Here is a 12,203-nt window from a genome sequence, read left to right as displayed (position 1 = left end):
GTATCACCACATTCTTTTACCTTTTTTTCAAGAACTTTCATATCATGAAATATTACGACAGAGAGGATCGAGTGAAAGGTAATTAGAAATCATTCCGACTTAAGTCAACTACAATTTCCAGTTTCCTCAGCTAATGCAGCAGAAAGCGGGTAGACTCGAGTTGCTTAGAAGAGTGATCAAAAACTTATGTTTGTTAAATGACATCATTGTCTCATTAAAGAGCACAAATTAGTGCTACCACGTATACAGCTAGTTCGAATTTGACAACTGTGTATGGAATATCTAAACTCCTGTTGAGAGATGACGGCACAAACTTTGGGGGAAAACAGAAAGGAGAATCACAAGGTATCATGCAAGTCCGGTTTCCCTCATTACCATGAGAATAGTAAATCTTTTTTGCTTCCTCTTACACAGTTTCCATGAAATACCGTCTACCCAGTGTCGTTCGATTTGTTAAAAATACCATTCCTGAAAAAAGCGTGGGCGGAGCCAAATGTGTAAACCATAGCTCTTATATTAGGAACAATGCATGGTCTGTAACTTTTTCTCCGCCTTTCTAGCACCTTGCGAGCATGCACTTATACTGAAATCTGTGGTGAAGGTTTGTGACCTATTGTCTTTATCCTGCTAGTACAATGGAGACAGACTTAGTGATTTTCGAATTCCCCCATTAGGGGGCCAAGGGGTCTGCAAATTATACACACGGTAAAATACGAGTGGATATTGTATAGCGTTCATTTGGTTAAGAAAAAGGGAGCGAAACACGCAGTTTTGGATCCCATATAGATTACCATGTCTAGTACTACGATATTGGATAGTGCACGTGATATAGCGGCGCTACGTTAGTACTGGAACAGCAGGGCAAACAATTAACAGATCCCTGCACTACTACAAGTGCTATGCTTGGACTAGTAAATTGTTTATGACAATCAGTAGAATAATTTGATTCCCCACGAGCCCTTAAGCACTATATCAGCATCCCCACTGCCCACATTATTGTATTGATTACATTCGATGGCTCGGGCGCTCTACTTGATTGGACGGTCGACTGTACAGATTAATTTGATTTTTTTTTAATCAGCAGCATCGTCTATATAGTTTCAATTATACTTTGAGCTTAAGAACGGCATGTTGATAATAAAATCAAGAAATGAATATGGAAGTCATGCTTTGAAGCTCTGGACAGCAAAATGACCTTTAGCATATGCATGTATAAATATGAATATAATCCTGTCACGATATATACAAACCTTCTCCTTGCTAATGTTGAGATACTAGAACTGCGCCATAGATACAATTTACACGTCGTTTAGAGGTTCACTGAAGTTAAAGATCTGTAAGGTCCTAACCAAAATGAGACAGCTTACAGTTTAAACAAGCTGTAATGGTATTTTAAAGTACGTCAGTTGATTTTTCTCACTTTTTTGCAAATGTTAATTGAGGGTTTGATTATTGAATGTCAGTGAATTGCACAAAAACATGGGAAAAGCCATTATGTTCACCTGATACTTCATAGTACATTTGTTGAGACCTGAGAGGAACCTGCTACGTAAACCGTGCATTTCTTGAGAATATCAGAGACTATATAGAGGCTGTAGTCCCAATAAGACTGGAGATATGCTCAAGAAAACTAGAGGATGGTAGGTGATATTCACGATACTAACTTTTTTGTGACGCTCTAAACATGATTTGAATGAATGTGTTTGGTCAAATATATTCTTCTCTCTTCAGCCCTAACATAACACGCTTTTTCACGCGCTCGAACTCACGGCGCCCCAGGGAGTGGTCAGGTTTTGAAAAATAAAATTTGGACATATTAATCTGGAGAAAAAATACATTATTCATGCGGTTCAAGAAACCTTCACCGGAAAATGGTGTGAAATTCTCACCTCTCGTATCCAGCACAGCCCCGGTAATCTTTTGAGAGTAAATAGATGGGCACTACGTAGTGAATGCTGCCCGATTAACAAAATCATTACGAAAAAACACGACACCACCTAACATCAACAAACAGATGCAAGAATCATCCTCAGACGTGAGTCCATGTCGAATGTTAGGGAACTACACCGCGCACTTTGGTGGAGTCAACTACAACACTCAAGAACGTGCCATGTTTGCATTATGGTGTATAATGTCTTCAAACCCAGCTATCTATGTCTTGACATGGTTTTATTATTATTCAATATTTTACAGTAAAACAAACAAACAGCCTTGCAGGTAACCATTGGTAACCTGAATTGCGCTTGGGGTTACAGATAGATATATACATTTAAAGAGAGAGATTACAGTCCGATAGTTTAAAATCACAATTTCTATTGTATAATTGATTTCATCTGTTCGTTTACAGACTGAATTATTATCCTCAACCAAGATTGCATAATTCATTCGATACAAACGGTAGTAATATATCGATAAACTACATACATAAAATTAATTCTTACATTTCGTTCATTTTTATAAATGACACCTTAAAACATTAATAACATGGTGCATAAAACTTGATAAACGAGAAGGTCTTCAGGTGTTGAGATGACTTAAGTGTACAGTTCATTCAGAAGGTTGGTCATGTATGGGATGGGGCTTCTTTTGTACCTGTCCGTTCGGGTTTTGATTATGTCGAGAAGTTGTGATGACCGTGTTGATCTACCGCTGATGTCGCCACGGTATGGAGGTAGCCAGTCTCTAAAAGTCTCTGAATGTAGCAGACGTTTGGCAAAGTTAAAGCACAGCTGGCGGCGTCGGCTATCTAAAGTAGGTAGATTGAGGACTTGGCATGCCTCGGTGTAAGATGAGTAAGCGGGTCCAAGTATTGTCCGGCAAGCCCTTTTCTGTATTGTCTCAATCCTCGCCTGTTGTTTTCTTGTAATACCCGGATGCCAAGCAGGGACGGCGTACTCGCAAGCCGGTCTGACCATGGTCTTGTAACAAGTCAGCAGATCTTCTCGAGAAAGGTTGAGGCGGCGTAGCTGACGGAGCAGGAATAGTTTTCTATTACCTGACTTGACGACATGGTCGACTTGTGTTTCCCAGCCAAGGTCTGCCTGCACAAATAATCCAAGTAACTTAACGACTTTAACTTCGTTCAGTGGTTCGCCGGCGATGTATAAAGTTGGTGGCGTAGGGGCGACTTTGGTGAAGTACAAATGTATTGCTTTGCACTTCTTTGGATTCAGTTTCATTTTCCGTCCTTTTGTCCAGGTGTCAAGATTGTCAAGGTCAGTTTGGAGACAGGTGGTTGCAATGACGTTTCGGCTTTCTGCTAGATTAAGATCATCGACGAACTTCCACCTTTTTGCTAAGGCGTCTACACTAGCGTTGTTTATAATGGCCAGAAATATCAAGGGACCGAGGACGGTACCCTGCGGGAGGCCACAGGTGGCAACGGACCAGTCTGAGTGGACTCCTTTGTAGAGAACTCTTTGTTTCCGGTCGGTTAGGAAACTGCATATCCACCGCGTGAGTGAGGGTCGAAGGCCCATGTTGATCAGACAGGTAACCGCTAGAGGGTGATCGACGCGGTCGAACGCTTTAGAGAAATCTGTTGTAACGAGACTTGTAATTGTTCCCCTCTGGTCTGCGGTTTTTGCAAGTTGATTAATAATATCAACTAAAAAGTGAGTTGTTGACCGGCCAGCAAGGCAGCCAAATTGGGTAGGGTCAATGTTGCTCTTGATGTCTGAGTAAAGTCGGGTCGCCACAAATCTCTCTACTACCTTTGCGAGCACTGATGTGAGAGAGATTGGTCGGAGTTCCTCTAAGGATGGCGGGCGGCTTTTGGGCAAGGGCACAATGTTGGCTTGGCGCCACTGTAAAGGAACGATTCCTTCTGCAAGCGAGGCGTTTAGAATTTAGCAAGTTAACGGAGTAGAGATCGCGTACGCGAATTCTTTGATGATACGGTTAGGAATGTCGTCAGGACCGGCGGCTTTTTTTGCTTTGATGTTGTGCAATGCATTGTATACATCCCATGGTTGAATTTCCTCTACAGGTTTTGCCGGAAGAAAAGTGGGTAGTTTACACAGGTCCACTTGTTCAAGTGAGCATGTCACGGCACTCAGAGATTTGTTAATGGCGTTTGCTATGGCCTTGTGGTCAGCGGTAGGTACTCCTTCAATGTTCAGTGTGAGTTTCGATCCAGCTGTGTTGATCATAGACTTCAACAGTTGAAACCATTTTGAGGGGTTTTCTTTTTTGAGGGATTTGACCTTGTCCTTGTAAAAGTTTTTTTATCTACTCAGCACATTCTCAGTTATAACAACCAAATCCACAATTATCACATTAGACAAACACACCTACTGCACAGACCCAGCTACACATCAAATGCAGGTCAACGTACATTCGCATATAGGGCAGCAGTAACCTACAACGCACTCAAACCGAATGTAAAACAAGCACTGAACATTTCTAAAGAGAGACTAAAATCAGCATATTACCTGCCTATTGACCATAAACTGATCATTATGTTTGTTTAGTTATTTTTGCCCATTAAGTTTGATTTTACTATATGATATATTACTCCTATGTTACTGTCTGTATTCATCATTTCCTAATGCTTATATAATGGAATTTTGACTTCAGACCTCTGAAGATCATTTGTTCGTTTTTGTTTAATGATTTCAGTGTTATTGTTGGACCAATTGGTTTTGTTTCTGTATGCATTCGTTATGTTTAATCATTATTCTATGTTATTACATTTATTAATTATCTGTACCCCCATGGGCTCTCTTAGAAATCAGCCTTATTTGGCTGAAGAGACTACCCAAGCGTTTTAAGATGAATAGATAAAACAACACTCCGTCTACTTTTTGGCAAATATCTTCGCCATCTCTCTATGCAATTTCCCCTTCATAGACAGCATCAATCACATGCTAGAGCGTAGAAAACCTCTGGACCTAGCACTGCATTGGCTCGTCCCGCTACCACCACGGTCACACACGTGTTTTGTGAAGCCATATTTCTTATATGTATGGCAGTTGTAAGACTGGTTGGTACTAGCGACGCAGTGACCCTCTATCATTCAGCGCTACCATCAAAATACTATTTTTCGCTAAACGAAACGAAACAAAACAAGAAATGAATGTATACAAGTATATTTTGAATGAAAATGACTTGGTTTGTTTACCTTTCTAAAACACGGCGTACGTATGTATAATAAGATTAGTGAAAAATGCTATGTTAGGGCGCGTGTTATGTTAGGGCTCCCCAGGCCCGTTATATGTCATAAATATAGAATAATGGATTCTTCACCATTCAGACTTAAACAGAGACTGCAGAAACAATTCTATGAGACGGAGAAAGATTTATATCTTGAATTAAAAGTAAGTGCTAATTTTGCGGTCAAGTGCGTTCTTCACCTTCTTAATTAAGTTGGTGAAGAACCTTATCAAGTCTAAAAGTAATATGAACTGTGAACATCAATTGCGTCGGTAGTTTGTTGATAGCCGACAGTGTCGTAAACCTAAAAGGCTAGAAGAGAAGCCCATAAAAACATTCCTCTGATAACAGTGTTGTTCTCTGTTCAAACCAGTAACAACACGGTGTTTGATTTAATCTTTCGATTTCAAGGTCAGTCCATTTTCAAATACATCCAATGATGATGATAATCCACTGTAGTCTGCGGCTCAGGTAGAAAATGATAAATACGTATATAATTCCAACAATATTATAGCACACACACACACACACAAACACACACACACACACACACACGCACGCACAAACACACACACACACACACACACACACACACACAGAAACATACACACACGCATGCAAAAACGCATATGCGCACACACGCGCGGGCGCGCGCTCGAATTGGGGTTCGTATCACACCTTGACGTATTTCATGGGTGCGCTCGGTTTGACATTGGTCAGCAGTCCACCTTACGTCTAACGTTACATTTTCAATATGGTACAAGTAATAGATTGACATAGATTGACATATGGCTCAATCAGTCACGGTAAGTTAATGAGAACTCTCAGTACAGATCCCAGAAACAATTTAACGCCAATTATGAGATTACAAGAAACAAATACACTTATCTGATGGCAATATAGCTGAGACAAATATAACTGAGAAATCTTCGAAGCTCGGGGTACAACCATATCGGACCCCGTTTGGTCTCATGGCAGAAACTTGAAATGCGACCCCCCAACGTTCCCAATTTGCTATAGAATAATGGCAATAATTGTTTCCTATCGTATATTCCTATAATTGCTTCCTATATCATAAAGTCTCATCTTCATATTTTCTACAGAAGTTTTTCCTTCAGAAATTCACATCATAGTTTCAAATCTCGTACATTCTAAAGAAACCTGGTACCAGCAATAAAACCATTACCATCAAATCATTGCATTGACAGTGGCCTCGGAATAAAGGTGAACATAAGAAGACTCAAACCTGGAAAAGAACGGACTGAATGTTCCTGACAACAAGATGTTCGTTTCACTGTCCGCAACAGGAAGTTCCTGTCATGAAGACTTTTTCTTTCAGGCTCCTTGGTCTGGTCAGAAAAAAATCTTCGTTTGTAATTTGAACGATGCCAACCGTCGCCTATTGAGATTCCCTGTATAGCGGAGTACACTTGGCGTACCTTTCACTCTATTTGCCGATTTCTACTATTTTCCCAGCGATCTGCGGAGCCTTGTAGAGTCTTAACCGTATTGTCGAGTAATGATATTCACCTATAATACACTATGTATATTGACTCGTACAATGTCTGTCTCTCCGAGTTTGTGTCTGTTTTACAAAACATCCAAGGAAAAGTGATCAATTGTACAAAGTTTCCCTGTGCACAATACATATGTATAAAATCATCCATAAAATGTTATAGTTTTACCATTTGCAGCCGCAAAGCCACACTGTCGATCGAAGGAATATCGAATGTGATTTGTTTCCAAGTCGTATCACTCCGCGAACCATAGTAACGCCGTTGATAAGGAGACAATTTTCCCGAGAAATTCGGTCTCTTGGCCCTCATGGCGGAAAGTGTCAGGTGTGTTTACATTTGGCCATACCTATAACCCATTTCCGTGGGATTTTACAACGATTTTAGTTCGTTTCATGATCAAATTTGGTACACAGCCAAATACGCAAAATGGCGGTGCCGTACTGAGCTGAATTTTAGACGATTTTCAGATTGGGCGCATTTGCATTACGCCCTCGGTTCAATATTCAACTGATAGTGAGTTAGAATTGTTTAACCTCGTTTTCTATCTCATACGAAAATCGTGTTGGTTTGAAATCTGGGTGGGTTTATAATTTCATATCTGGAAAAACGTTTCCTGCGATTTTTCACATAAAGGTTGGCGTTCGGAGTGCGGGAGATCTGAAATTTTTCGTCGATCCCTGAGTCCGATGTGTATTATTCATTGTAAAAAAAGGTCGGATTTTCGGTCCTCGTAATATCATCTCATCATGATGGTGTATGCAAAAAAAGCTGTACATTAAACATTTCCCTGCGATGCATACACCATAATCTGGTACCAGGACACTGGATGTTTTCAGTCTGCCTATCAACGTTGGTACAGCCAACCACGCAGCATCTAAGATTACAATATGAAATTGGATAGAATGACAAAAACTCATTCCGTACTTCATGGTGGTCATTGCGCCCAGCTTCAATGGACTTCTGTATTGGACTATATGTTCCATTAAATGCATTGACCTACGACCCCTCCCGTTTATATCACTTATTCTGCACAGGTGACAAAAATCCAGTTTTTCAACGGGGAGGGGCAACAAATTACACATCGATGTTTTTTTTAAAATCAGAAACAAGATACACATGGACATGACATAGTGGCGCCACACTCAAGCAAAACTACACTCATTCAAAATTGGTAGGCAGATACAACTTTTCATGGGAATTACCAAAATGTCAATTTTAGTACTTAGTGGGAAGGAAGTGGGAACACGTGTATTCTATGCATTCACCGCAAATGACTTTAAGGAAATAAAATGAGTTAAAAGAGCTAGCATTAACCAGGGTTTGAAAAAAAATTCTCCATCATGGGGTCAATAAAAGAGTTTATTAATTCACGGGGATGTATTGTTTTTGATATCTGTTTTCGCAGTTACGCAAAGAAGGGCCTTATTTTCATAATTGATGTGTCGCGTATCTTCAGCTCAAAACCCGTGAATTAGTCCTTTAACGCTGTTTTTAAGGTCTTTGACACTGTACAACTGAAAAATTACAATGTCGGGTCGAGCTGATTTTTCATGTAGATGCGTATTTTAGTCTTACAATACGGTCTCAAGTGTTTGCAAACCGAATATGACTTCTCCATTGGCTACATTCTCCAAACCTCAGACGAATGTACCAAGACTGTAAATGAATTGATATGACAGGTCTGATACAAAACAGCGAGTTGAACTGATGTTTACGTACATTATACATAACTAAAAATAGAGTTCCACGACCTCATACCTTCGACAATTGATTTTAACCTTTATGGCTGACGTATTTAGGAGTGTTTCTCATCAATCATAAATCATACCAGTTGATCGTCTTCACCCACATAACAGAAGTTGTCCAAAGTATGAGCTAATCAAAGAAGGTTATGCTTACAATTGCCATCAATTATGCAAATGAGGTCCTTATTAGCATAATTTGATTCAACGATGTTCACATTCACATAACTTTCGAATGCCACAAATATGAAATTGCCATCATTTACCTGTATGTAATTATAGTAGTTGCTCAGTAATTATGCAAATTGCACCTACAATTGCATATTTTCTATCTATCAACATTCCTCCCTTCCTCAGTTACAAATGTCACATATTTGAACAGTCATAACATGGAACACAGCGGGTTTTGAAAATTAGTTATGCAAACTAGAATCTGATTTGCATAATTATATCCAATCATACAAAGCATCACGTAATCTATCTACATACCAGAAATCATGACCAAACATCAAGCCCAACTTGAGTTATAGTATTTTCGCATTTCGCATTTCGAGGTCTTCATTTGCATAGTTAATATCTATTGATATTTCTCTCCTCCTAAGTTACCTATGTCACATGTTTGAGAGTGCTGTCATGGAATTTGGCGGATGTATAAACTTTCCTCATTAATTATGCAAATTACACGCTGCTTTGCATAATAAGTATCTTATCATGTACATCATCACTCAAGCTATCTACTTACCAAAATTCATGACCATCCATCAAGCCCTTCTTGAGTTATTCCGTTTCAAAGTCTGAAGCAAAATCTACTCCTGCAGTTCTAAAAAAAGCCAGTAGGGGGCCAAAACCTATACCACTTACTCTCCGTCCAAAGAGCTATCTACCACTCAAAAGTCAGGACCATAGCATGTCCAGAACACGAGATATCAAAACAGGAAGTTCTGATGCAGTACCGTAACAAGCCGCTAGGGGACTCAAAATCTAATCATTTTCAAGTCTCATCAAGACCTACCTACCTACCAAATATCAAGACAATCCATCCAAGCCTTCTCGAGTTATGCTGTTTGTTACAAACACACAAACACACAAACGCTACCCTCTGCATAACCTTCTCGGCGAAGGTAATGAGCTAACGAGACGACGATTCACAAAGTACGCTGCTGTTACTTCAACAACAACGGACTGTCTCATCATAACAAAGCCTCATTTGTAAGCATACAGGAGAAGCCTGGCCTATTCCAGTGCAGTTGTATGGAACTAGACGAACATTTGGGCGGCTCCGTCCATCCATATTTTCAACCCCTTATGCATAACAAAGCTTTGAGCACGGACTTAAAAACTATGGACTTGATTATTTCTTTATTTAATTATTTATTTCGAATTATTGTTTATGATTGTGTTGACATTGTTCATGTTAGGTTCTTTTGTACTATTTATCCGTGACTCCTCCCCCTCCAATTCGACTTTGTTGAAAAGCGGCCATGTGGCCGAACAAGTATTCGGAAGAAAACAAAGGCTTTGGCTTGATACGAGCATTTATTATTCATCATATAACTGTAGGCTGATTGTATGACTAGAAGACTTATCTTGCAGAATCTATCAGTATAGAAATTACACATTGATACAGTGGACATGATATTACTTATACATGTATTCTTACATAGTATATAACATTTGATAATAGTCTCTGTGATGTATTTCTCTTGCTAATACGTCATTCTGCATCAATGCATCACATCGAAATTAACTCATTTGAATTCATTTAGAAGTCTAAAGTGAGTTTACAACAATTAAAATCCCAAATGTTGCAAGTCCGATGGAATTTCTGCAAGATATCATTTCTATTGCTAGTAATCTCATTTTCTCTCTAAATAATGAGTAAAAGTTACAAACATACCAAAGATATGGCAATCGTACCTCTTGTTTCTTAAATCACTAGCACTTAGAGTGTAAAAGCAACAACAAAATCGATTTCCAAGGTCTGTTGCCCTCTGTTATTACAGTGTATATTTACTGACAGTGTAAATATAAAGCCTCTCTCAACGAGAGAGTCCGATGTCTATTCTACATCTACCAGCTTCATTATTTGTAGTTCTCATAGCCAATTATAGCACAGTTCAATATGCAGCTTCGTGATAGTCGTGATAAATCATTATTCATTTATGACCTCCCAAAAAGGCATACTTATAAAAGCTAAAGTATAGTTCTGATTTTCTAACCAGTTGACACCATTTCCATGGCTAAAGCCTCTCCATCTTTACTGACACCATTGTCTAATCCTAAATTCCCCATATCATAAACAAGATTGTTGAAGGAATTGGGAACATCCGTCTTTGATCCTGTCGCCCTCAATCGTCTCCGATACAAAAGGAAGGGGATGGTAGCTGCTATCAGAAGGACCAGAACGCACGACAAGACAATGGCAATGATGGCGCCAGTCTCGAGGCTATGTTGGATACTGGGATCTACAGTTGAAAAAATATTTTGTTGGAAAAGTACCTATTGACCAATTCAACTTTTTGTCTAAAGTCCAATTATCATATTATTATACTTAGTTTTACTTTGAATTACTTTGCTTAGCCTGTACGTGAAAAAGGTGATTCGAAGTTAGTTGCTGTGTTTGTTTGTGTGTTTGTCTTGGTGTTTGTCCACTGTGTATGGCATTTTGTGATAATATCCATAATGAATTTTCACCCACCTTTTCCTTGCGGCGCAGGAGTCACATGACTTGGCAAACCCCCATCGGTAGCTACATTTTCTGTTATGGATGGTTTTACTACTGTTGGTTTGATGGTCGGTACATCCTGCTCCGTTGATGTTATCAGTTGAAAAGGACTTGTACTTGGCTGTTTAGGTGGTGGAGTGGTCGGGGTTCTAGTTGTCCCCGTAGTGGGCACAGATGACGTGGTCACCTCAGGAGTACTAGTTATTGGTCCTAAACTATTCTGAGTGGAATGATTCTCTGTTGTAGTCAGTCTTGGAGTCATAGTCGTTATTGCTGAAGACGAACTTGTAGTAGTTGATGCAGCAGTAGATGTTAGATGCATGGTGGTTGCAGGGGGCTCAACTGTATTGGAGCTGATTTCTGAAAGAAGAGTAAAGAAATGGGATTAAAAATGACATCAAACTAAAGCCGTATTCTTTGACGCAAGGTTCAAGACGAGTTCCAATGTGTATATGTCATGTTATGTGGTGTTGTAAGATACACGTGACACATTGCTATAGTTGACGTAAAGGGCACCACATGGAATGTTCGAGAACCTTTCCTGCTTCAAAATATCATAAGAAGCTGAAGTTACACAACTCAAGTATGATATTTGTGTAGGGTATACATTTCTATGTTTATTTTTGAACTCCTAGTTGTTATTTTTGACAGCTGCTATGATGTAGTGTGGTGTGAAAGGTCTATCCTCAAGGTGAATCAGAATTAATCTCCAAGCAGATCTACACCGGTGCAAAAATCGTATAAGCTTACCAGAGAGGGTCCGTTCTGACGAACCTTCTCTGGCTAGCTTATACGATTTTTGCGGTGTAGATCTGCATGGAGATTAAATCAGAATGCTCATCAGGGTCTAAATTATGCAATGTTTTTGATAATTCAAAGATTTATGTTAAGATAATTTCCATGGAGTAAGAGAAACAAACCTTGGAACAACTATCATACCAGGTCTTTCAACAGCTAGTAACTGTGTAAGTTTTTATTACTTTGTTGAAAATTAGCCTACAACAAGTTGTTCAAAGTATGAGTCATCAAAAATCACGATCACAGCATGTCCAGATAACGAAATAT

At 39.4% G+C, this 12,203-nt stretch overlaps 1 protein-coding gene across 1 annotated transcript in view; it reads right to left on the bottom strand.

Annotated features, from left to right (window-relative positions):
• Positions 1-9,930: 9,930 nt before the first annotated feature.
• Positions 9,931-12,203, bottom strand: part of LOC136448808 (lymphocyte antigen 75-like) — an 80,265-nt gene continuing 77,992 nt past the window's right edge. Inside the window, exons 52-53 of the mRNA XM_066448457.1 lie at positions 11,112-11,498; positions 9,931-10,878 (exon numbers count right to left, since the gene is read on the bottom strand). Of these exons, the coding sequence (XP_066304554.1) occupies positions 10,628-10,878; positions 11,112-11,498 (638 nt within the window). The 3' untranslated portion in view covers positions 9,931-10,627. The remainder of the gene's footprint in view (positions 10,879-11,111; positions 11,499-12,203) is intronic.

The sequence above is a fragment of the Branchiostoma lanceolatum genome, chromosome 14, assembly GCF_035083965.1.
Source record: "Branchiostoma lanceolatum isolate klBraLanc5 chromosome 14, klBraLanc5.hap2, whole genome shotgun sequence".
NCBI lineage: Eukaryota > Metazoa > Chordata > Leptocardii > Amphioxiformes > Branchiostomatidae > Branchiostoma > Branchiostoma lanceolatum.
The sequence above is the reverse complement of the archived record's forward strand: the minus strand, read 5'-3'. Positions and strand labels throughout refer to the sequence as shown.